Source organism: Acipenser ruthenus, chromosome 4 (genome assembly GCF_902713425.1).
Source record: "Acipenser ruthenus chromosome 4, fAciRut3.2 maternal haplotype, whole genome shotgun sequence".
Lineage (NCBI taxonomy): Eukaryota > Metazoa > Chordata > Actinopteri > Acipenseriformes > Acipenseridae > Acipenser > Acipenser ruthenus.
This window is the reverse complement of record NC_081192.1, coordinates 33,150,026-33,177,612: the sequence shown is the minus strand read 5'-3', so window position 1 is coordinate 33,177,612 and position 27,587 is coordinate 33,150,026. Positions and strand designations below refer to the sequence as shown.

The following is a 27,587-nucleotide window of genomic DNA, read 5'->3' as shown; positions in this document are numbered from 1 at the left end:
TTATGACTGTAGTAACAACAATTGCAAATGCTTTTCAAACACTTAAAATGTAATCATTTTGTGTGTCACTCTTGATATATATTACTGCTAAATCTGCAATGCTCAGCAGTTTGGTAGCAGCTGAGAAATATAACCTTGACCTCCACCTGCTGATGCAATGTAGCATAACAAGGTGTTTGCTATTTTTAAAGTTCAAAGTGCCAAGCAGCATGTGCACATTATTAATATGTAGTGTCTTTTGTGGGGTTTCTTAAATCCTCCAGGGGTAGAGGGTTGCAGGGAGACATCAATGACTACACGCAGGTGTGCTTTAAACGTCACCAGGATGTGATGACTAAAGCAGAAATTAATACAAAGTAAATAAAACATGTTTTTAATGATTATTAAAAGGTATGGCGTTGGCATTGTTTTTTAATTTTTTAATTATAATTGTATAATTGTATTTTATTTATTAAACTATTTTTCTTAGTAACTCACTGTTTGTCATACACTAAAGACGTGGTAACTACCTCACAAACTCCTGTTACTTTGGGTTATTAATGTCATTTTCATAGCTACTGTTCAGAATGAATAACTGGCATAGAAGTGAAGGGAGCTATTAAATCACTTCTACTTCATTTGCAGGTATACCCTGAGGTAAATGTTCGTCAGGGTTATGAAGCCACTAGTCAAAACTTTTGATTGAGTATTTGGAGCAGTAACCTAAAATGATGAAGCAGAGTGCAACGCTAAATGTTACCCCAAATAAACTATCCAATGACTGGGATATTGTGATATTTCCACAATATTTTATTATTACTGTCTTCCAACCATTTAATAATCGGGAAATTATAGGGGCTTAGCAACTTCAAAAATACCACATTTTAAATTTAAATGTTTAAAAAAAGGGTTGGTTCGATGTTATTAACAAATGAAATAAAAGCTGTTCCTATTGCCAGTGAAGCAACAATCAGTACATTCCAGTTATTCAGTGCCACTTATTGTATTGCAGAAAGTTGCAAAACAGGTATTAGTAGATTAGAGCCTTTGAGATGCTTTTCTTCTAAATAAATTGTCTGTCAAAGGCATCACTACTGGTTGCCGCAGGGAAGGTCACAATTGACCAGCAAATGCTGAATGTTAGAACAGATGTATGCGTATATATATACACAGTGAAAAAGATATCAAACACGGAAGACAGCAAATGCTGTGTGTCTATAAATAAAACTGCATTTGATTACCTTCTGCACTTGTCCTAAGCACATGCTCATGGCTTGTTGCTAGGCGGTGCTCTAAAAGCATTCTTGCTCTGTGCCAGATATGAAAAGGCTAATGTCTTTGCAGTCTCTCCTGTTCAAATAGTCTCTGCAGTATAATTCCCTTTACTTGATTTAAAGGGAAAAGGGAAAATATTTAATGTGTTGGACCACTGTAACCAAAGATGGTATACTGAAGAATGACCCATGGAACACCTCGATTAAAAAAAAAACAACCTTTAAAATCAATCATCATTCATCTTTGATAATGTTAAATCATGTACCGTAAAATATGGTGAATCAGAACACAGTAATCTCATCCTTTTTTAGGCTATAAAAGATTCCAAATATTTACATACAGTATGTTTCTGAAAGCTTCATGGGCCCAGCTTCATATTTTCTTTCTTTTCCATACAGTTTATTTAAAATTTCAGCCTCCTTTAGTTGTACCGCACAAACTCTACAAACACATCTTGTGAAAAATATAATTCTTGCGTCTGCACTGGGAGAATAATTCCTCATACAGTACACCGTAACTTGCCATCTCAAAAGAGTTAATACTCATCACAGTATATTTAAAAGGTTATGCTTATGACAACTACATTCGTAAAACAAGCTAAACCTACTGCATTACCAGAATAAGGTATCCTAATGGCCATTTGTAACAGGAACAAACTACCGTCACTGGCTTGTTGGACGCGTACGTGTGTCTGCAGGAAAGAGCCAGGCACTCTGCCTGTGACAGGCTACCAGCTGTGTTTTGTTTACAGGGAATCGCAGCTAAGGATTGGACAACTGCGGTTCCTTGACCGGCTGGTGGGCGTGTCCCGGCAGAGCGTCTCACTATAAAAAAGAACCAGTAACAACCCCAGCCTGATTAGCATCAAAGGAACAAAGGAAAAAAAACCTTGTGAGTATAGAAATCGAAACCATTGACCACCGCTTGTGGAATCGGGGTCTTGCTTTTAGTAATTAGAATAGTGTTTAGCCAGGGGATTTCAAGACCTGCCACAGTATACGGAAAGTGGGTTAGGATAGGTTCCTGGAGTAGACCTCCATTTTTAGTGGGAACAGCGCTTGGCTGCCTATAGACAATTATATTTTATTTCCTGTTTTTCCCCACTGTGTTTTACTTTTCATTTTTTCTTTCTTCTGTTTACACTCCTGTTTGTGTATATATGCCTGGGAGCTGTAGCATTGCTGGTACAGTTACATGGGTTCCTCTGCGCTACCCAGCCCTTGGTGTGGTGCTACCATTGCTAGCATCCTAGTGGTGGCAAACCTGTAATTACAACTGCAACAACAATATGTAAATACTATCAATAAATCTTGTGCGCCTGAGCGGCGTTGCACAGTTAATTCCATCTGTCAGAGGATTACCCACAACCCCCTTTTACACCATTATTTTCATAAACTCTGCAAGTCCTGGAACATTTCCCCAAAACAATTTCAGCAACTGTAAAGCACTTGGAATAGTGAATCCCCCAAACGACTATACTGTGTTAAAGCAGATCATTAAAACAGATTATACAGCTTAAGTGGTAATTATAAACTTCTTAGTTGTCTATCCCTGTTTAAAAAGCCATTTTATGTGTAAAATGTGGATGAAAATGCTAGACTTGCTTTATACTGGCCTGCTTATCCAGTGGCTCACATTAAGAGTGCCGGGTTATGTGATCGAGAGCTTTCAGTCGTGCAGAGTTACTTATCTTGGCTGGAGGCCCACAAGGTAAGTGGGCTTAAGCAGTGAAGATACAGTGACACTGGGCATTTCAAATTGGGGATTAGTTTAAGCCTAAAATGCATATAGTGTTTCTATTTTTGTAAACCCACATTTGTTTCCTAAAGTGCTTTTGTGTTTCCTGGAAGTTACAAGGCTGTGGAAGTTGTGAGGCTTATAGGGCATATCGTAAAAGTATGACCACATTATTGCATATTTTTAATTTTTTTTGTAAGAATGCTCTTTTATTTACAATACTACTACTACTAATAATAATAATAATTATTATAGAATTTGGTACCCACTGTAAATCAAGGTTCTTAAGACTGGCAAGTAATTACAGTGCATGGCCTAGAGATGGCAGCACAGACACAAGCTTTTCAGAACAGTTATAGTCCACCACTACTAGCTGTCCAATTTTAAACTAAATTACTCTGTCTGTTTACTATATTTGTAGCCTGCTGCATACTCTCCTAAAGCTTACTTTTGTATTACTTTACGTTTTGCAGTGGTAGTTTTAACACAAAGAGGACATGGCACTACTGCAGCAGGTAGTAGGAGGAGGATTGATGTTTTTTTGGCCATCTGGATGTTTGTTGGAGCTAAAGCTACCTCAGGCAATTTAAACAAACTGGTAAGGCAATAATGCCTGTTCTGATGAAGCATAGCATGCTGATCTGTGGGAGATTGCAGTAATCATATTCTTGAACATGATTGTGGGACACTGCAGCTTTAAAGCATCAGCAGTATATAAGACCACGTGTAGATGTTTCCTTGAGCTGTTTAACACATGGTTGACTAGTTTTCCTTTTTCCTTTCAAAATAAGTGGCATACATTTTGAGATAAAAGGGAGAAAGATCAGGGAGGCATTAGATGCTGCTCTTAAACCTGTTCTACTCCAGTGGAAAATCTCCAATGAATCGCTCCATGGACTGGCTTGCTGGCAGTCAACATGTTGTAGAAACATCTGTGCTCTCAGACCTTTCTTTCATAAGGCTGTGAGTCATTCCTCTTGTGCTCCATGAAACACTGAACATTAATTTGTAACAATATGTAACCAACGGGAACCTAATTGCTCCCATTTAAAGCCATTATATAACGCAAATGCAGTTGCACACCAGGGGTTCTTGGTCGTCAATGTAATGCTCAATCCACTATATTCTCCTTACACTGCTTGCAGGAAGAGGTGCTGAGCTAGACGTTGGTGCAAAACAGAGCTTTACTAATGAATATGACATTCAACCAACATCAAGACCCTGAAATGAAACATATTTTGTTTCCTATTCTCATAAGAGAAAAATACCTGTTAATTATAAAAAAAGACAACTTGTGGATTGATTTAAAGGGAACTTGAAAAGTAAACTAGAAACAAAAACAAAGCATTACATCTGTAATCCAACGGTTTGTAAACATGAATTAAACAATGTGGCAATGTAACAGTTATTTTTTACTGGACCACTCCTGTAATGGAACTTTTTGGAACATAGCTCTGCACAAGCTGTACAGATACAATCTCAAAGTGTGTGGTTTGTAGGATTGATATGGCCAGATGTTAATACAGTGTGGCAGGGAAACCCTTGTGGTATGGGGCTTTGAAAGCATAAGGGCAGCAAATATTACGGCCACAAAAGGGTTCATTTCTCGTGTACGATACCCACGATCACATTTTTAAATTTGACCTGGAATATCATTGATACAGTTATATACCGAGTGTGAAGCCAATATCTAAAAGGGTTCAGTCTGTCATGCAGAAATAATGCGGAAATACGAAGTCAGCATTTAAATGGTTCAAGAGAGAAGTAGTTGAAATAGCTGTGGCAGCAGATTGACAGGAACACAATGGGCTGAATTACAAGCTCATTTTGTAAATTCAGTTGTATTAATACAGTATGTACTTATTAATTAATCACTATTTAATAAATGCAAAGTCTAGTACTGCTGCTATAGTACTTGCTTCAGTAGTAGTATAATGAAAGTAACTTAGTTGAAGCAAGTACAGTAACACGTTTTTATATAGTACCTGTTTTTATAAGGTTTCAAACATTTAACTGGAGCAAAAGGTTAGCAAATATGGATCTCAGGCTATAGTTAAATATTTAAATGAAATGTTAGATAACAGTTAACTATCTGTTTCCCAAATTATGAAATTACCAAATTCTGTTGGTAGTTTGTATCTAGTTTTACCAAACCATTAAAAAGTTTTTGTTTTTTTTATCATTGATTTTTTTTAGGGATAATGCTGGACTTTTAAATAAAAAAAACAAAAAAAAATACCTAATGTAAAGTCATTATCTGATGGTGGTTTTGTCTTGTATCTGTAGCATGCTAAAACTCTTTTTTTGTATTTATATATAAAGGATGGGGGTTGCAGCTGCCCAGGTGATGTCGCTAAAGCCTTTGGTAAGTTATTAATGTGTAAATCTTAACTTGGTGTAGAATGCAAATCAGTTGTGGGGTTATCTTGGATGAAAAATGTTAGCAGTCATTCTGATCATTGTTACAGTAGGGGCCTGTGAAATTAACCGGAGAATTAGAACGACATGACTAACCTGCAATTCAGTCCTAAACCTCAAGATGTCTGTGTAGCCACTCCAGCTAAATTGATCAAAAGAATAATTAAGTAATCAACCCCATAAATTCTGGCTAATTAGAAAACACCCCCTAATTATGAGGGACAATTATTGCCATTCTAGAAATTGATGAGTTTATAGAAAAAGCTTACCTCAAGACTTGCTGTTTCAGATGCACCAACAAACTCAAAAAGCATTTCTTTGAGAGATCGCGCGCAACAATATCCACCTGGTGTGTTGCACACTGATGGGTATAACTTATTTTGAAAGCCTTAACATTAGAATTCATCAGACGTATGATAAAGTTGCAGAATTAATAACTACATACGAGCACTGGCAGAATAAATAAACAGTATGTTAAAACTTTCTACAAAGTTTTTGAAACATTGACAAGTTACTACAACCCTGATCAATGCAGAATAAAACCACGTTTTATTTAACCAGCTCACAAGTTTCTGAAGGCAGTGAGGATTTTAGACCCACAACATGTTTGTAGTTTGGATAAAGAACCCCTCCCGTTAGATTGTATTCCAGGGTTTGATGCTCACTGTAAATCAGAAATGGAGCAATATCAACTATATGCAATAGAAAACGGTAGTGGAATTTCTTTGACCACATTTTGGAGAAATGTAGAACTATTTCCCAATTTAGCAAGAAAGGCTAAAATATATTTGTCAGTTGTTACCAATTCTGTGGATGCTGAAAGAAGTGTTTCTTCAAATTGACACATTTTCACAGAGCAACTTCAATTCATGAAAGAAGACTGGGTTAACCAATTGACGATGCTTAAGTTTAATAGAAAAAAATATAATGCACAAGAACTGACAATGGATTTTTTATTTTTTTTTGATTTCATGCAAACATAAGCAACACTTATGGGCTTCTTATGAACAACCTTTTTAACATTATATTTAAAGAACAAAAAAACTAAAAGAAAATAAATAAAACACAGTTTACATGTGTTACAGAGTCTATGAAATGCACAGATTCCAATAAATGGTTATAATATCTAGTGTTCATGGATCGGAGCCAGAAACGGGAAAGCCATTAAAAAAAACAATGTCTTCTCTTCTGTTGATAAAATATATATTTGTGCCCGGTGATATCCAGATATCAAGAACATATAATACAAAAGATTTACGAAAAGATTTGCGTAAAAGTGTACTGGTAAATTAAAACCTATAAATAATGTTTTTACACTTCTGAGTTCTCTGAAATAATATTGAAAACAACCTTCCTTTTAAAATCCTGTTCTACTTATTCACAGGGATGTAAGGGTTAAATAAATGTCAGTAGCCATCTACAGCGTTCTGTTTATTAATCTGCTAATACGTACTTTGTAGTAATGGGGTGATTGTTTATGGATTTATCATTACGTGGCTTACTGTGGAAGCTATATCAATTACATGTTAAAGGACAAGTCATGTAAAACGCAAGAGCCTAATCATTGCATTTTGAATGCCAATACTCCTGATTTGATTTGCGTCTGGGCAAAAAGACACACAACCTGAATGTGGCTGGATATGTGTAAAAGTTGGTTTTGCATCATTTACAGTGCTTGTCCATAATTATCACAGATTTACCATGTTAGCCTCTGTCATACAATGCTTTTATGAGAGCTTCTTCTGATCTACATTTGCTCATGTGGTATCTCAGAAATCAGAACCCTCTTAGTATGCTTGTAAACATATTGTTACAAGGGTAGGCTTTATTTTGCTCATTCACCCAGCCAGTAATGTGTGGTGTGTGTGGGGAATATTGAGTTGGCAGGGAGGGGGTTAAATTCCTCCCTGCCAGAAGCACACGTGGGAATGTGGCTGGGGCTGTAAATAGAATAATGCTGATTATTAGGTTCCAGTCACAGGTGTATATCACGGGTGTTAATATTAGAGGCTAATGTTGGTGTTAGTGAAGGCGAAGGTACGTGTTGGTGTGCTGTGTATTGGTGTGTCTGAAACCACTTGTATTTATTTTAAAGTATTTGTATTGTTTCTGTTTAACTATTTATTTTGGCCACCATGCCTGTTTGTTTTGCTCCAGTGTTTTGTTTATTGTTTTAGTATTTATTAATAAAAGTCCAAACTACCACTTAAACTTGCAGCTTCTGTGTCCAAGACTCACTTCCTGGTAGAAACAGCCTTGTCAGTGACGCTGTCCTGTTCACAGGGGCCTTATGAACAAATGCCTTATACTTTTCACAGATCAGTATTAGTTGAGTCTAGCACAGATAAAATAGGAACCTACTGTAGGAACTGTGAATACGCCTTTATAAAGCCAAAAAGACCAATGTTGCTGTAGCTGTAAGAGCTTATAGCCTGGGATCAATAAGGCCCTTGCAGTGAATATGCTTCACTCAGCTGTTCAAAACATCCTGCCCTGAGTGGATGCTGCAATAAAAAAAATGCAGACATCACATATAAAAGCATACAGATTGAAATATTTGATTGGGAACAGTTACCTCTATATGCCACAGTGGAAAGCTCATCATGTGAAAACCAACCAAATGTCTCCATGTAGCTTTATAACCACCTGTCACAGTGATCGTTTGAGGCCATCTTCGTATAAATCTACAGAATATTATCATTGTGTGTTTTTGGAAGCAGCAGCTGTCGGGTCATTGCTAATACATACAATCTTTTCTTTGTTTCTGTCCCATAGGCGCAGGAGCTGATTTTGTCATGTTGGGAGGGATGTTTGCTGGTCACGATCAGTGTGCAGGGGAGGTCATTGAGAAGAATGGCAAAAAGATGAAGCTGTTCTATGGGATGAGCTCTGATACCGCCATGAAAAAATATGTGGGAGGTGTCGCTGAATACAGGTCAGTGATCGGTAGTTTAGGCACTATTTTCTTGGGTTTCTGGAATGTTAAGACTAAACCGTTAATATTTTACTATGTACATTACTTCATCTCTTACGTTCATTCTACTACGACTACTACTGAATTTATACTGCCACATTTCTTCAACATATATAAAGCATTTTATATGCTGTAGTAGAATCAACAAATTAACAATTTGAATAAGCTTCAAGTAATTGTTGCGTTAAATAAGTGGTTACATTTTGCACTGCAACACCAACACCAACAACTGTAATTGGAGTTATGGAATTATGGAGCAAAAAAACCACACCCAAACTAATACTGCCGCAGAAAACCAGTGAATCACATCAAAATTCATTTCAGCAAGGGCAGTGGCATATGACCCTGCTATCCATCTTACAGTATAGGACTACACAATGCAGATAGTGCCTTTGTACCCCGTGGCAGTGGTATGACAGGTACTGAGAGTTAAGACACGTCAGAGTTATTAAAGAAAATCTGTTACTATCAAGAGTTTACATTTACAATACAAATAAAATGAGAACTTCTGCTGCACACTATCGCCCATACCTTTAAGCTGGAACACCACCAGGATGTTCAACTTCCAAAAGCACTCAAAAGGATTTCACTTTTCACTTTGCTTCGCATAAACAATTCAGGACACACTCCAGGACGTTATTTTTTTAAAATTTATTTTTAATTTTTTCTGTACCGGTTTACATGTTTTTATTCAATAGTTTTTAGCTCCGTTATCAACTACTTGTACCATAGATCCTTTGTTTTGGTCCGCAGCCTACTTCCCCACTGAGGGGTAAAAGGGGGCGTGTTAGTAATCTGATTGGTCAACGTTATTCTGTCTCACTGTCAGTGCTGACAGGTTCTGAGGTCATTTATCAACTGTCAAGTGGACGGTCAGAGAACATTGCATTCTTCCACAGAAGATCCTTCTACATTCTACATTTTACATTTGATATTAAAGAAAACCTCATTACAGGTATGTTTAAATTATATTCTTTATTAATAAAATAATAATAATAATAATAATAATAATAATAATAATAATAATAATAATAATAATAATAATAATAATAGGCTATAATAAAATGTGTTTTTTTTTAAATCTTGTAAGTCTTACTGACTGAATTGCCAGTTTAAACATTTTGAAACCTTTATCATCTTAATAGTCTGCAACAGACCTAGTATTGTTTCAGAATATTTCAATATATTTGGCGGAAAGTAATTATTTGAAGATATTTAAATAACTTTTGTAGAAAGTAAATATTTCAATATGTGTCAGTTTAAATGTTTGTAGATATGTTCAACAATTTACAGATATGTAACTATAACAAAGTAATTAAAGTCTATGATCCCGAATCCTTATCCTGAAAGGTTAACCCCTGTCCTTGTTAGTCTTTCATCAATAACCAATTACACCTTCTGCCATTAATCAAAAGGTAATTCAGTGCTCAAACTGTTTGGCTATTTTCTATTATATTTTCAAATAAAACATCAAATCGAACTATCCTTGTCCCAGGTCTGGTCTGCAGCTCGAGTTTTTAAAAGAATGATTGTTGAAAAAAAATATGCCATTTATACTTATTGGTTTCTTTACTGCTAAACACAGAACTTTGATCAATGTTGTGACAGATTTAAATCACCAACTAATCCTTTGAAGTTTTGACTGCCACAAACGTTTGTTTGCATCTATGTATAATTTGTTTTATTTGTTTAATTACAGTTACATCCTTTCACAAAATGGCAAAAACAAATGCCGGACGGCAACAGGCATTGAGAGATAGAAAAAAAAATGATCAAACATCAAACTCCACTTTATGTCAAGCACTTTGACACCAAAAGGCAGCCAGTCATCACCCAAAGCATTCAAGTCTGCACAGTCCCTTGGGAAGGCAGTAAAACGCGTGTCCCATGTGTTGCCAAAAAGTACTTCCAAAAGAAAGGCTGTTGTCCGTCAACTTGCCTTTTCTGCTTCTCTGCTGACCAAGGATAACAAAAGGAATCATGCAATGGGAATATCAGAAGCAACAAAATGGCTTGTGAAACAGTTTTTTGAAAGGGATGACATTTAAAGGCAGGCTCCTCTCCATGTCAGAGTTGGAAGCTGTGACAGAGAGCAAATTAATCCGAATCAACAATCTCCCTCTCGACCGGTGAGGGCACTGTACAACAGGAACTGCGTGCTTCGTACTGAATGGTTGGGCAGTTCATTCCAGGGGCAGTCGGAAGCCGGCCATCCAGGAAGGGGACGGCGTTACGGTACCAGGAGTCATCGCCCTATTACTGTGAGCGAAGTTTCAGTCATGAATTGGAGGAGACGTGATTGAACGAGCTATCGGAGGGAGCAGGGCTGAGGGTACTTTAGGGGGAGGTGACGTCGTAACTGCAAACGCTTTGTTGTGGTTAATGGGAGGAAACGAGGACTGAGAAAACAGTGAGTGAATTGTCTTTTGCAAATAACTGTATCATTGTCTTTGCCAGACAGTTATTATACATATCCGGGAGCTGCTGCTTCAAGCCGGCCATAAGCCTGGACTTCACTGCACCTGCACACCAGCAAGCACCCCTGGATCAAGCACCGCACCTGCACCTAGAGCACGCACTGTCCAGACACATGTCTGTGTCTGTGTTGTGTGTCTGTGTTTTGTGTATTATTATTTTGGGACTGCAACCCCTTAGTTTATATGCTGGCAATACCCATAGTTGGGTAGAGCCAGCATTTATTATTTATACGATCAAGGAGAGTGGAAACAGAAAATAAAAAGAACTTGAACCGTGAACTTTGTGTTGTGTCGTTGTCTGGAGCACCTGCATCACCCTTTCACTGCGCACTGCAAACCACACGTTCACAGAAGCCTATCGCTGTTTTAAAGAGGAGTATTGGGCAGCAGCAATTGGAAAATCCAAGTTTGCAGAGCTGCGACCCCATCATGTTCCAAGAAATGTCTGCTTGCGTAAGTACCATGAAAATATCCACCTACTGCTTGAATGCCTTCACAGACATACACCAAATAAAGTTCTGCTCAGTTCCAGTGATTTTGTGGAAGTCTGTGTATGTGATCCTGCTAGTGCACGGTGCATGGGAAACACCTGTATAACGTGCTGCTCCAAAAAAATATTCTTGACAGAATCCCTGAAGAAGAGTTTTTATCTGATGTCACATGGTATATCTGGGACGCAGTTGGACGAGTGCAAGAAAAAGTGCAAAAGCAAGGAATATTGTCAGATGTTTTTGTTCCTCTGAGAGCTGCTGTGCTGAAGCTTCTAAATCATGTCTACATAAAAAGAAAACAAAGTTATGCATTTCAAACAAAGAAAGCAGCAGCTGATGGCAAATGTGTTGTAATGCAGGTCAATTTTTCAGAAAATTACACTGCTGTGTATTCAAGATGAAATCCAGGCTGCACACTGGCACCAAAAACAAATCACTGTGTTTACAGTTGTTGTGTGGCCAGATGCAGAGCTTACCATTTCATATGCATTAATCAGTTATAGCCTTGATCATGACAAGAAAGCTGTGCAAGATCTTGGAAGACCTTATCCTGAAGTGCCCAAATATCAACCATCTGGATGTATTTAGATGTATGTATGGTGCTGCATCACAGTTAAAAAAACAAATACATCTTCTGTGTTCTGTCCACTGCTCTTCTGGAGATGTTGAAGGACATCAAACTAATGTGGCATTTCTTTGCAACAAGCCACGGTAAGGGTGCAGTGGATGGTGGAGGAACAATCAAGTGGGTTGTGTCTACCACTGTAAACAGTCGTCAGGCTGCAGTGATAAATGATGCAAATACTTTTGCCACAGTTGCAGAGAGGTTCAGCACAAAAATCAATGTGATGCTGGTGACGACCGCTGCTGATATAAAAGTATTTACACAGCAGCACAATCTGGAAGAGCTGTGGAAAGAAATTCCTGCAATCCCCGGTACCCAAGCTTTACACTACATTGAGCCTTTCATATTCGGGAAAATACAACACAAGACCTGCTCTGCTGCAAAGGAATCTTCCATTCACACATTCCTTCACTGCCGAGATGACAGGTCAGCTGCTTCCATTTCACACTGCAGGTCAAAATCGACAAGTGAGCAACCTGACGCCACCAAAAAAAACTAGTGGAACAAGTTATCCCTGGGGATTACCTTTTGATTTCCTACAAGTCCACTAGATCTACCAGACAGTTTGTGGGTCTGGCCACGGACAGTGACTCTGAGACTTTCAAGGTTCAATTTCTTCGAAAAAATGATGACGTGGGATTTGTTTATATCTTGCCATCAAAGGAAGACAAAGGTTGGATTGGGGCGGAGCAGGTTATCAGGAAACCTACTCCAGTTGTTGACGACCGAAACAGATACCACTTCAGGTGAAGCAGTCCTGGCTGAATAAGTTTTTAAAATGTTTAAACCAAAAAAATGTTTTATGTAATGATCTTTGTCTTAACATTTTGTTGTGAAACTTTGTTATGACCATCCTTCCTGTTTATTTTGCCTGTGGCATTTTTCAATTAATTTCCAATTTTGGTTCGATAAATAAAAAACCCTTGTTGTTGAACTCCACTTGGTTATCAGGACTGTTTTACTGGCTATCTGTAACAGCTATAAACCAAGGAATAACAGTGTTGGTTAGAATGTATCTGTTTTGAAAGTTTTTATTTATTTACATAAACACTCCTTGTTCAATTATTAAGCCTTAATTAAATGGAATTGTCATAAATCCTGTAAGAAAACAACAAAACAAATACTGTAGTTTAGGATACAGTTACACAGAATGCCGTTTTTTCCCTCAATTGTACATTTCATTTGTTTTATGTTATTATAATAATTATCTTGCTGTGTAGTCACACACCTCGTTTTAAATATTTAAAATGATTCATTAATAAAAATTAAAATACTGTACTAAATGCACTTTAATCAGAATTCCATCTTGATTTCAATTTATTTTGGACAAATGTCAATTTAAAGTGTTTTTTAAAAAAGATTGAAATTAATTTCTTGATTACAGTTCAGACGTCGTCACATCCATAACGCTGGACTTTTAGTTATACTATGAAAATATTAAAAACCTGATATGCTACTTAATATGATTTTTGGGGGCTGCCTAGTTGTTCTTACAAAATTACATGAAATGCTCTGATTGTAGGTTCCACAAATCACATACTTTTGAGAACATATTAAGTGTCCCAGCAATGCTTGTCCATTTCTGCCACATCCATAACGTGAGTTTCTTTGGACAATAAAAAACTAATTGTGAAACTCTGAACCTTTGCATTTTAAAAAAATAATAATTTAGTCGTTGCCAATGTTTGTTTTTTTTGTTTGTTTTTTTACCCCGGTTTACGCAACAATTTGGAATGCCCAATTATTATTTTTTATCCCGGTTCACCGCTGTAACCCCCAGAAGCTCAGGGAAACGGAGGCTGAAACAACCACCCTCTGAAATGTGTTCCTGCCAATCCGTCATTTTTCACACTGCGGATCCACAGCGGAGCCACCAGCAACCAGACCTATAGTGCCGGAGGACAACACAGATCAGCCACAGGGGTCGCTGGTGTGCGATGAACCATGGATTGCCCTGCTGACCTAATCCCTCCCTACCTGGGATGCGCTCGGCCAATTGTGTGCAGCCCCCTAGGTACCCCCAGTCACAGTTGACAATGACATTTGGATTCAAATCTGCGATCTCCAGGCTATAGGGCGCATGCTGCACTCCACGCGGACCACCTTTACTGGATGCGCCACTCGGGAGCCCCCCAAACCTAGGCATTTTAACAAGACACAGTTTAAAAAGCACATTACCTAAATAGTGTATCATATTTAGTTAATTATTTTAATGAGCCCTTGTGTATGGTAACAAAGTTGCATTTTGTGTGCAAATGTCATATCCATAACACTGGAATTGCCCAGTTCACTAAACACATGCTTAGTAGTTGGCTGTTCTATAACTTCTGCTTGACATCCAGGACCTGCCTGCTTGTCTGAAAAGATAAACAGGACCGATGAATATTTAATTGAGGATCCCGTTTTGGAGTCAAGGCTGCCAGTTGTGCTAATTAGTAAAGCCTTAGGGTAGCTCATAGTCTTCAACCATCTGTTTTCATTGTCTTCTGCAAGTAATAATGTAATCGAATACATAATTCAAATTATAGTTAGTATTTCAGTTAATTCAATTAAATACTACTGCTTCTCTGTTTGCTACTGCTGTGGCTATAACAGGCCTAAATTTACCTCTTAAAGGAAGCAGTTTGCATAGTTACTGAAGTGGCAGGGAAATTCCTACAAAGACTTCTGGAAAAAATCTACAGGACCTTAAAGGTAATTTGTGTCGCAATGTGCTATTGCGTGTCAGCTCAGTTATGGAGCAAACCAACCACAATCTCCAGATTTGTAAGCCTCTTCGGGAACTACAGTATGTGTTGTAAACAGGTAAAAATCTGGTATCATGATTATCAAAGTGAATCACTCTAGCAATGATGTGAAATGTTTCCAGTTACATACCCTGTTCAGTATCGGAACGAAACTGGTAAAATTTGTTTCAGTTTATTATTATTAGTTTATTTAGCAGACGCCTTTATCCAAGGCGACTTACAGTGACTAGGGTGTGTGAACTATGCATCAGCTGCAGAGTCACTTGCAAATACGTCTCACCCGAAAGACAGAGCACAAGGAGGTTAAGTGACTTGCTCAGGGTCACACAAGGAGTCAGTGGCTGTGGTGGGATTTGAACCGGAGACCTCCTGTTTACAAGCCCTTTTCTTTAACCGCTGGACCACACAGCACAGCACAGAATATACTGATACGATAACACTTTCCAACTCACTTTGCAACACCAGTACAAGACCAAAACTTGCAATATACCTATCCACATCTAAGCTGTATTACACCAAGATACTCAACTCCACTGATTCTCTATGGGGACCTCCATCACGCCACGCGCAAAGGGTTGTGGGAATTGGTAATTTTAATAATTAACCTAAACAACAAACTGGGTGAAGGGCCATTTCTAATTTTTATAAGCCTGTGACTGTAAACTTAAGCTCAAAATGATTTAAACTGCGGTGCTGTTCTCTAATGTGTTGTGTTGTGCTCCTGTGTCCAGGGCGTCGGAAGGCCGGACTGTGGAAGTTCCTTACAGGGGCGATGTGGAGAACACTATTCGGGACATCCTCGGGGGACTGCGCTCCACCTGCACCTACGTGGGAGCTGCCAAGCTGAAGGAGCTGAGTCGAAGGACTACCTTCATCCGGGTCACACAGCAGTCCAGTCACATGTTTTCCTAACCTGGGCGCCAGACACAGATTCTTTTTGCTGCGGTTTACCCACCAGAATTTTCTTTACAGGAGTTCAACTAAGTCACAGACATTTCTTTTCAGGCTGGTTTAGAATTTCCATAAACCTTTTTTTGATCAGTAGCTGTAGTTAACTGAAATTCAGTTTTGCATCCTCAGTTTTTTTAAACTCATATGGGTCATACATATAGGTTAAGCCATGTCTGAGTCAAATCAAATCCCGGGCTAAAAGTCAAAGGTCTTGTACAGTATTCCATGACGCATTATATCAGTAAGGTTTGTTAATTTCAATTTGAAAACCAAAGAATGCATGCTTGAAAACCTGATTATACCACGTTGTGCTGCTAAAGTTAAATTTCAGTAACTGAACTGGACCTTTCTGTTTTCCTCCTGAGGTTTTGTTTTAGGTTTGGTAGTAATTGAGATAGGAAATATACATTTAAGAGCAGAGGTTTACTTATTTATTTAACCAGTGTGTTGACACAGCCCCTGATGTTTTTAGGTGTGCAGTTTACTTCAGGTTTGTGTTGGGTATAAACTGTTTTACGATTCAGAAAACCCTAAAAGCATTTCTACTTGGGTGTATGGATGCTCTCATTTTCCATGTCATTTCCAAAGCTCTGGGAATGAAGAAGTGAGCCACTGTGGGAATAGTACAGTAGAATTGTTGTTCTGTGTTCACTTGCGTTCAGAAAACAGCTGTTGATTTTAAAATGTTTATTCATAATATATTCAAATCTACTTCTTCATTGTGGGACCTTAATCCTGTTTCACATTTGGCTCACTGACCAGAATGAGGAAGCAACAGACTCCATTTCTTTCTTTCTTTCCTTCTTTCTCTTTTGTACTGTACATCCGGTCTCGCGGAAAATAAGAACTAAGGATTCTTTCATTTACCTTGGTGTTAGGATTTACATGGCAAATGTAATGGAAAATATGGACTTGCTTGTTTTACACCATGTTTCAAAGATAAGAAAAGTGGGGAATGCTATTAAAAAAAGTGTCATGAGAATGTAAAATGTGGATGTTGAATGCAACTTGAATGCAAATACAGGTATACATAAATTTAGAGAAAATAAAATATATCTACTAACTTACAAACAGGTGTTCTCTCTGGCTTTTATTTTATTGTACCATTGTACCTTATCAGAACCACTTCAGTAGTTGTTCTTTATCCATTGTGTAGCAATTGATGGTAATGATGTGGTTTGCTAATGGTTCTTCCAGGGTTTCTGCAGGGTAATACTCTGGAGTCATCATGGTATCCCAATGGTACAGTAGACTGCATACTCTCAGAGAGCTTGGCTGTTCCCATTTCTTGGTGGAACCATTTTTTTCCTACATTCTACAGACCCCATTGTTCGTAAAATATATCCAATAATCCTTTAGGTCAAACTTCCAGTAGACAAACGGTTTGGCTAGAGTAACTTCAGTAACACTGAGAAAGGCATTTGCTAGTGTCCTAATGTACCTGTGGTGAGTGTTTAAATTCCCCTTGATACCTTACCTCAGAGTGGTAAGACTGCTGCATACACTCCACTTCTTACAGGAACATAGCAATAGAGATACAACAAATAACAGAACAGGCTGTGATCTCTCAACATCTCTCTTCATTATGTCTTACTACTCTGGTCTGTACTTGTTATAGTACACTATATTTGTATTTGCCATAACTACTACACCCCTGAAATTTGTCTTAAAAGTAGCTTGACAGATCATTCAAGTGACACTAATTGGTTTGACTGGTGTAAGAATATAAGCCATCTAAACTCTCATTTTTAGTTCTGCCAAGCCATATGTAAATTGTATTAGATTATTTATGTTAAAATATTAATTTTAAGAATTACATTTATGTGTATGGGATTACTGACAAAATCACTGAATTTATTGTGTTATTTTTTATGAATATTTTTTAGTAGCATGGTAAAGGATATACCACTTTGAAACTGTGAACCAGCATGTATGTTTTATTTGACATTTCCTCCACCAGAAGAACATCGATGTACACACTCCCACATTCCCATAGCTCTAATCATTATGGCTAACCATAATGGAAGTCAAGACATTTTCCAGTGGTTCAGACATACCCCTAAATAAGAGTTTGTCAATATTTAAAGTTGTTAGCTGTGTGCAGAAACAGAGGAGTAGGTGAAAAACTAAAGCCTATGTTTTCAGTTGAAGTCACCAGTAATGGGAATTTGTCAGCAAAACTGGAAAAGTCCAAAACATACAAAAAAAAAGACAAAAAAGCATTGTTTTATACCACATTTGTAATATTTTACATTTGTCTGTTTGTTTAAAGCAGATAAAACTCAAAAAGGCACAGCGTTGCAATTGGCACTGTTATTTTATTAGTACGAGTATACTGGAACAATAGACTTGTACTGGTATACAGACAATTTTTTTTTTTTTTTTTTAAACACATTTGTTCAAATTCTGAATCAAATATTGTTTTGTTATTCATAATAATGAAATAAATTCTAACTAGAAAACCTGCAAGCACCATCAAAGAAAGGGACCATAAAATCCAATGAACAGACTTGAGTGTATCCTACAAATAGACACACCACGATTAGAAAATAGAATTTGAATTCTTCCATTTTTGTTTATATTTGTTTTTAAAAAAAGCTAGTGCAAGTACAATATATTACACTGGAATTACAGAGAGTATGCACGCATATGGAAAAGTTCTCCTTTCACAATAAAAACTCTTAAATATGTCTGTACTCACTTAAAATGGTTTCTTCTATTATCAGTAAGGTGCAAAACATTATTCCCTCTCGCATGACCCCTCACTACTGTCCAGAACTGCCATTTCCACTGCCATGACTTCACAGCACAGCCTCCAGTTCATTTCTGCAGGAAGACTTCTAACACATCAACCCTCCCATTACTATAATAAACAACTTTAGGCTGCTGAAGTTTCGTCTTTTTTTTTTTTTTTACTTATTACCCCCCCCCCCCCCCCCCCCCCCGTTATAAAATAATAACAACTACATATGTAATAACAACATTAAAACACAACTCTTTCCCATGTCCAAAGGTACTTAACCACAGAAAAACAATAGCATCAGAAAACTGGAAATGAGTTTGCTTTCGTGGGGTGGGAGGGTAAATGGTCAGTCTGCATTTCCATGTAACACGGCTGAAATAGCACATAGATCTCCTTGCTGTGCCAGAACTAGAGACCTCTTGTATTTGCCATTGGTATTAAAACTAATGAAAACAATTGCTCTTGTAAAATGTACAGAGGTACAGCTCCTAAATCCAGTACCCACATGATTTTTTTTTTATCAATTGAATGAATTAGTACTAGAAAATATTGTTATTCAAACACTGATCCACAGAGTCAGCGTCAAGGGTTCCACCTGTCACCTATTGACAACAGTGGTTTTAGACACTGGTGTCCATTGTGGACTACTCATACAATGGGACACATTTAGAGTAGTGCTTTAAACCACAGGTGCTTGACTCATATAAGACTGAAATAAGATTGGTTGGCCAGTGTTAGTTTGATAAGCATGTAAAACGCTAATTACATTTTATTTTGAATGTTTGGATAGTTCTAAATGCATTTTATATAAATATATATGCCAGATTAGATTGTATATTTTTATGATAGTCAAAAGCAAACTAACACATATTCAGCAAATTTGAACTTCCTTTAGAAGTGTCATGTTTATCAATGATAAATTTAACAGCATTAATCTGTATCAAGAAGGGAGTATGCCGAGCTGAAATACTTGGCTGGAGTTTCATTTCAGTGTGGTCAAATGCTCTCTGCGAGGGTGCACTGCTTGCCATTTCCAATAAGGTTAAAAAAAAAAAAACGGAACACAAGTTAAACAGAATACAAATTGTATTCAGGATTAAACAGAATTGTGTAGTTGAGCTTTTAAAATTCTCAGCCAGTCTGCTTTCTGGCGATAGCCTTTAATATCACGTTACATGTGTTCAACAAACAGCAACCATTTGACTTGTGTTCGTTTTCTCATCTCCTTCCCAAAAGGTGTGACAATCACTGCTATTACAAACAAACAAAAAAAAAAAACCAAAAAAAACATGCCTTTTTCAAATACTGAAATACTCACATCAACATTCAATTTTCTTTTGTGCAATTTAAGGAGAAAAAAAACAAGCATTACCTGTACTCCTCAGTGTGAGTGCTTTCATATTTTTAAGCCTCTCAAGTTAGTTACAACATAAAAAATGTTAATATGTCTTTATAACATTATAGTGCTACAAAGAAAACAAAAATATCATATCAGTAAGATAACATATTTGAAGCGAGATCTATTAAAAAAATAAAAATAAAAAAAAATAAAAAAATTGCCCAGGAGTAGAGGTGCCCAACTCCTTTGAATTTCCTGACATCCCCCCCCCCCCCCCCCCGACCCCCCGACAGTTTGGAATTCTGGCCTTTCTCCCTTAGAGGTGTGTTATGAAAAGATTCACCATGCTTTTGCATGCGTCAATAAAATAAGGTGATACTCTGCCTGCCAGTTCAGTTCAACAAAGTGCAGTCTACACTTCTACAGACGTCAACTTTTCAACTCTCTGAATGTGTGCATGTTTGACCTAGGATTAACCAAGCTCTGCTAAAAAAAAAAAAAAGAAAAAAAAACCCAGTAATTATAAACAGGCTCTGGGACTTCTAGGTTTTAAAAGTGCATATAAAGTATTATTAATTCTACCCTAAAAAGGTTTAAATGTGCATTTTTTAAAGTGGTCCCCACTTTCTGAGGTGTCATAATAATAATAATTATTATTAGTTAAAAAACTATTAATAGCCAACAATACCATGGTCTGCGATATAACAGTGATGTACTGTATGTTCTTAAGGATAGTGTGGTCTGGTGTGGAGAGAAGGAAATCAGAGTGAGAACCAGAACCTGGTGAGAGGTTCACAAATCCAAAGACGTTTCCCTCTGCTCATGGGCAGTAAAAGTGCTGCTTCTGGACACATGAGTGCACCACACACACACACACACACACACACATACACCAACCCCATCCCTGAGTAAAAGCTAGAAAAAATATCTTCAATAGGGGGAAATGGATGATGTCACTTTCTGTGGCCCCTATCGTTAAAAGAAAAATAAATAAATAAAATTGCAGGGGAAATTAAAAAGTTTAGTAGTTTTTTTTTTTTTTAATTTACCGATTTTAAAGATGCTCAGAATTGGCTGAGTGGATGACACCATAAACAGGCTAACTATAGTGTGGCCCAGACCAAAAAAATAAATAAAATATATAAATATAGCGCGGGTCATGAACAGTCAATACATTTTTCATACTGTACTGCACAGCCTTCCCTAATACAGGGGTTATGTTCAGTCATTTTGTATATATGTTTTACATTTGAAACAGGCAAGTGGCTAATCGGTTAAGGTTCATTCTGTGTCTACATATTCTCCCATTTATGGTGTATGCTCGGGGGGAGGGAGGTAAAGTTAAGTCTGCTTAATATTTATTGGAAACAAGTCCAGAGAAAATGCCATCCAGCTGCTTTGAGTTGGCACGTAATAAAAAAAAGGGTATTGCACATACTAAATACAGTAAGAAAAAATAAGGGAAACTGATGCAATACAAAGATAGAGACAAACTACCTGGGATTTCTTTTATTTAAATATGATAAATCATTTACTTTAGTGTTACATAGTCAGTCAGTTTATAATATCTGCTTCTTAATTGTACGATTCTAAATTCTCAGCAATGGTAGTTGTGAGCCATGGCTATCTAGGTCTACTGTGGTTTTCACCAGTTTCTGCTTGACTTTGTGCATTTTTTTCCCCCGATTAATAGTTAAAAACATTGAGAGAATGTGAGTGCCCTGAGCAGAGAATATGAAAGTATTTAAGCTATTTTGCTGTGCAGAAACATGTCACCTAATAAACTGAAAAGACTGAAGCTCACAAGCAGTGTGATCTTCAGTATCGAAAAGAAAGTAATCATGCCAAGCTTGTTATTATTATTATTATTATTATTATTATTATTATTAATTTTTTTTTTTTTTTGGTTAAAACGCTGACAAGTTAGTAAGTTTGAGAGAAAAAAAAGCCTGTTTGGGTTTAAGAATAGAGATGCTTTTATTGAAGGTGCAGTCTTTGGCCTATGGTCAAAAGAAGGCCTACATTTCATATATGTTTATCAGTTGTGCAGTGCTTAACAATGATTTACCTGACCACGTAAACCTTGTGCTTAAGTCTGCTACGCTGTTTACTGGGTTACGCTTTTGCATCGGCAATTTGGATGCACAGACGGAGGAGTGAACCAGCACTCTTGGATAATATGGTGAGGGGGGGTTCCTTTGCTTACTAAAACAAAGCAGTCTTTCTGCTACTCAAACAAGTCCCCATCTCCTACAGTATGTGATTCTACACTCTGTTCTTTGTGATAAATTGGTGGTAACTGGGAGATCGGTATAATAAGACTACATATATGGAGGGATATGAGTAGCTCAATTGGGGTTTTCAGTAAAAGGTTCAGGAAAGCCCAGTTTGGCCCATAGGACAAGAATCCAACACCTTCAACTGCTACCGGCGCTTAGACTTCCGCAATGTATTCTTTGTTTTGAACAAAAAGAGCATGGAAGTCTTTTTATTTTCCCTGCGATGTGCTTAAAAACAAAGCACGCGTGTGTACAGATGTGAAAATCTGTTTTAAGATGACTTGAGTATGCACGACATAAGTCTGTGAAACCCTGTATAATATTATAAAAAAATAAAGCAATGCAAATCTATTACTATTATTTCTATTTCCCGTTTTACCCCCAGCGAAAGAATCTACTGTAAGAAAAATAAAACCTGATTCAGTTTGATAACTCTCTTCCAAACAAGATGCCTAAAAAGGTGAAGTGTGACAGCTGGCTCCTTTAAGACCCGGTTTCTAGAGAGATATGATAAAGATTGAATGTAACTAAGTGGTAGAAAAAGAGGAGAGTGGTCCCTTAAGAAAGGACCTACAGTTTCAGACAAACTTGTAATGTAACTGCTACATTTCTTTGACGTCTTTTCAGCTTCCCCATATTTACAGCTGAAAACAAAAGTTACTAACTCTCCGGATGTGCAAATTGCAAGATTCTTTAAATGTCCAACTTTTACAAAACACTCAACAAGTAATTTGTTAACTTACATACATATAGCTACTGTATATGTGTGTGTATGTGTGTGGGTGTGTATATATATATATATATATATATATATATATATATATATATATATATATATATATATATATACACACACACACACACACATATATATATACTTTTTTTTCCAAAACCTTCCTTGGCCCTCATGCTCTGTTGATTAGAGCCTCTGAAAGTGTCTTTTCTAAAGCAGTCCCAGACAGACTCTTTTTTTTGCTTTCACATACTAGTTCAGTATTCACATTCATCCCTTTTACTCCATCACCCTTTACATGTCTTTCTGTAGGTAACAGTGTTACTGAAGGTGTTTTTTTTTCTTATTCCTCTAGCTAAACTGATAAATGACATACAGAATACTGAGACCAAAACTACATTAAAATAACAATTCTAAGCAAGTAGGTGTGACAGATATTTAAGTGCTTAAAGACATTTTCTTCTCCCCTAACCCCTTTCTTGTGTGTCACATGATTTTCTGTTAAACTGAAAATAGGTTAAAAGTGGCACCAGTTATCCATAGTGATGATTGTTTTTTTTTTCTGTTTTCTTTTTAAAAAAACAACAACAAAAATAAACAGTACTAGAGTTAGCTATAAAGCGAACTCCACCTTATCCGCAGCAACTGGTGAAAGCGGCCTCTGTTTCCTAAGGGACGAATGGCACTGCTTGCATACCTGATTGATGTGAGAGGCTAGTGCTGCAGACTCTCAGCAAGTTATCCCTGTGTATGTGCATATCTACTTCTCCGAGAGAAAGAAAACCCAGGCAGTTCTTTTTTTTAATCTATAACTGTGTCATTTTCACTTGAGTGGACCATCTCTACCTTCTCTGGACCTGGTTTTTGGAAACCTGCTTTGAGAAGAAACAACTGCTAAGGACACACACATACACACACACTCGTATTGTGTTCGGGTGAACTGCAAGGTCCCTGCTGTTTGCAGATCCAACAAAAAACCTTGTTAACAGCAAGTAAAGATACTGCTACCTCTGTGAATGTGAATAAACAATGCACTGTAGAAAGAAAAAAAAAATACAATTTCAGAACATGTTTCAGGTTTACAAGTAAACAACTGTGGCAATGAGGAAGACATAAGAGTGTTGATGAATGGCTTTCCCTTGGCCAGTCTGGATTCTTTTCATGTAAGGCCTCTGCTGCACAACAAGCATTTTGCCTCTGACTTGCATACACGGACACTAAGTCCACATCCACACTGTCTGTGTTCCTTTCCTGCACTGTCCACTTGTAAACCTGAAACTAAACAAAATGTTCCGTAATAAATGTATTTTTTTCCTTTTAGTGCGTTGTATATACAATAACGCACTCCTTTCAGGAAATACATGGTCTGGGATCTCAAAATAAAACATACAAAACAACCTAGGAGATGCAAGTTAAAATTCCAGAGGACGGCTGACATCATGTCTACCCTACCAGAGGCATCATCGCCAATGAGAAAGTGGGTAAGGATGTAACTCCGTCAAGCCACTCCATGGATCTGAACCAAGGCCCACTTCACAGTACATTCTTCTATAGCACCTTTCATGTACAGCCATCTCCAGGGGCTTTACAAACCAGACTTTAAGCTACTGCAAAGATAAGGCCTTCTCAAATAAATTAATCTTTAACCTAGATTGCAAACAGTTAATCTATTGTATTTGCATCTAAGCAGCTAATTCCACAGTTTAGGTGCACAGCTACCTTATCATAGTCTAGAGATAGTATTTTTAACATTTCCTAATTAAGTCTACCAGCCCATCTTTTACTTTGTTTCTGCCAAATACCTGTCAAGTATAGACTGTTAAACATAACTTAGCCCACACTTGCTAGTGCAGCAGTAAACCTGAGCTTGGGGTGTGTTCATTTCAAAGTCTCACCTAAACAGATAACAGCAAATAACATTTCATATTCCTTTATCAAAAGTTTGAACAAGAAAAATAACTTGTTAAGCAAGTGTGTAATGTTTAAAATGTTAACAAAACTGACAGTTCAGCCTCACCTACTGTATGTTAGTAAGTTTGATTGAACAGGCTCTGCATATCTCCTGGTTCAAGTTATGTTTAACAAACTATAAAGTGGTAACTGCAGAATTCCAGCCATATGCTAGCCCTGTTTATCTATTTTCACCAACACCAAGGCCTAAGGATAAGGGAGAGCGAGTACATAATTTATTTTTTTATAAATATTGCTTTAAATGAGCTGCAGACCTGCCAATCACATTCCCTGTGGAGTCAAGCAGTGCGCCAACGTCCTTGAATTACTGCCCGAGATTTGCGAAACGAAAATATGCACCAATTGCCTGCGTAATACGAGATGCAACTATTACAAGATTATAACATAAACCTAACATAAGATGATACTGAGTTATTTAGCCTACAGTACAGTAATCTGGATGGAAAAAAAAAAACATGAATGAGGGATCATTTTCGTTGTCATCGTCGTCATAAAATGTCCCTGTGAGCCTTCACTTGCCTAAATTAGATAGACCTTCGATGGAAATCTTAACCTCCTGAGGAATAAAAGAGGGCTTGGGAAGAGTCAAAGGAGGCTCCTCTTCCCATTTCTCCACTTTGCGGCTCTCTGGCGCTGACCACCTCCTCTTCCTGGCTGTGGGCTTGCTGCTGGCGTCTGTTTTGATGACCAGCGGTCTGCAATCAGCCAGCACTCCTGTCTTTTCAAGAAACTTCAGTTCTCCATTTTCAGAGATGGTCTGTGTGCCGATTGTGCCGACAGTGCCACCACCTCCTCTCTGCCTGACTCCGTTCTCGTGCTCCACGTACCTGACTCTGCTCCCATATAGGCCGTCATTCTTTGGTGGTTTCAGGAAGAGGCTGCTGGTCGGATCCACAGGTTGGCCCTTCTTTAGAGAGCCATTTTTCAGGTTCTTGAGGGTGAGGGAGATGCAGACATCTCCCACTGAGAGCTTGATGCAGGGCAGGTTGAACAGTTGAGTAGTTTGCTCTGGGCAGCATGAAGACCAGCCTTGCCCAAAAACAAAAAAAGGGTACTCCACCAAAACCTCAACGCTGACCTGTTGGGAACAAGAAATGGCCCGATTATCATTTTATGAACAAAAATTTTCAACCAATATCAGTACTGCTAAAAAATAAATTGCTGACTTAAAAGTAAATAGAGAGATAACAAAATAATTCTAGTAAAGCTTATCTTAAGTCACATTAAGCCACATCTTCACATTTCCTACAGTATATGAAAGAGGCAAACATTATGGCTGGGACCAAATCAAAACTTTGAAAACCCGCTAATCGCACTTAACAAAACTGTATTTAATAGCGTTTTCTTTTTTTTTTGTAAGTATCTTATTTCTTCTACTCATAAAAAGAAAACACTATTAAATACAGCTTTGTTAAGTGTGATTAGCGGGTTGTCAAAGTTTTGATTTGGTCCCAGCCTATGTTAAATATGCATTTAATTTTTTTACTGAATTTTTTTCATAGCATTTATAAACAATAATACTAACAGTTTTTTTTCCGTGCTGCACTTCCTGTTAAAGGAACGCATCCGTCATATGTGTGTTGCTTCTGGGAGCTCGAGTCCTTGCTTGCAGGAAAATAACTAAAACTCCCAGAAGCCAAATGCACTGACTCGACTTTGAGTACCAATCACTGCTTTTCCTATGACCGACATGTTTTCAATGTTGACTTCATTCCTTCATTTGATGTCTCGAAGTTGACCTATACTTCGTGCAGCACCGAAGTACCTGAAAGGAGCGTTCAACCATTTCTTTTCAATAACGCTTCAAATAAATTACGAAATAAATAAAATAAATATATTCAAATAACTTGTTCTGTTTGTTCAATGAAGAACAGATTTTTGGAACTGCTCATTTAGTGGACCAGTCTGTTAGGCCGAACAAGAGAAACATGTTCCAGTAAATTAGGGTGGAATGGTTCGCCAAATCAGATTGTTCAGAAATAACGTCTTAACATTCACAGTGTGTGGAATAACCTGTAACAATTGTTCAAGAATGTGCTCAAAAGAATGCCCAGTGCTATTGGATGATGATCAGTTGTCAACATATAGGTAAGTGTTGCATGAGTATTGAATAGGCGGTCACCTCCAATTTATCACATATAAAAATGATGTTTAACATTGCACTGAACTAGTGCAGCCATGGGTGTTGGGAGGGGGACTGAGTAGTTCAGACGAACAGCACTTCCCAGCCCTGTAAGTTTTTTTCATTTTATGTACAGTATGTTTAATGTCTTATCACTGCATATCTCAGACCATCTGTGTAGTGAAGGTTATGAAACTGCAACCGCATTTTCGCCATGTACTCTAACTTTCACCTGCTCTATAGTTTACTAAAATATTCTGCGGGGAGTGTGGATGGTTTATGTTTTGTGTAAGTGCAGTTGTTACAAACTGAGTGGATTTAAGCAGTGTCACCTAAACCCTAGAGTTCCCCAACCTCACATGCAGTATTGCGTGAGCTGGCTTTGTCATCAACGTGATACAACTTAATGTGCTTATAAACAAATGTCTAAAAGTTTGTTTTATGCTGCAATAAATAAGATGTCGAACTGCAACAATCTATATGAGGGATACACAAGCAGACAGCAAGAGTTCTTATAACTACCGGTGGTTTTTCAAATTATTAAAAACAGTAGTTCTAGGTCCCTATTTTGAAATATGAAATGTTCGTTAGTAGGTCATAATTGTGATGTTTTAATGAATGCAATGTAGGTGTCAAAAATAGTGTGAGCTTCAAGGAATGCCTTTACTTAACCTTGACAAGACCCCTTTCTAGTGCATTATGTAAGTGTAACAAACTGTAATTAGA

At 37.5% G+C, this 27,587-nt stretch overlaps 2 protein-coding genes across 2 annotated transcripts in view; one reads left to right on the top strand and one right to left on the bottom strand.

Moving 5' to 3' along the window:
- Positions 1-16,745, top strand: part of LOC117399421 (GMP reductase 1-like) — a 31,395-nt gene extending 14,650 nt beyond the window's left edge. The window contains exons 7-9 of the mRNA XM_033998552.3: positions 5,314-5,356; positions 8,185-8,344; positions 15,455-16,745. Of these exons, the coding sequence (XP_033854443.1) occupies positions 5,314-5,356; positions 8,185-8,344; positions 15,455-15,635 (384 nt within the window). The 3' untranslated portion in view covers positions 15,636-16,745. The remainder of the gene's footprint in view (positions 1-5,313; positions 5,357-8,184; positions 8,345-15,454) is intronic.
- A 3,303-nt stretch (positions 16,746-20,048) lies between these two features.
- LOC117400533 (ataxin-1-like) overlaps positions 20,049-27,587 on the bottom strand; it is a 33,391-nt gene continuing 25,852 nt past the window's right edge. The window contains exon 3 of the mRNA XM_034000644.3: positions 20,049-25,817. Within this exon, the coding sequence (XP_033856535.1) occupies positions 25,251-25,817 (567 nt within the window). The 3' untranslated portion in view covers positions 20,049-25,250. The remainder of the gene's footprint in view (positions 25,818-27,587) is intronic.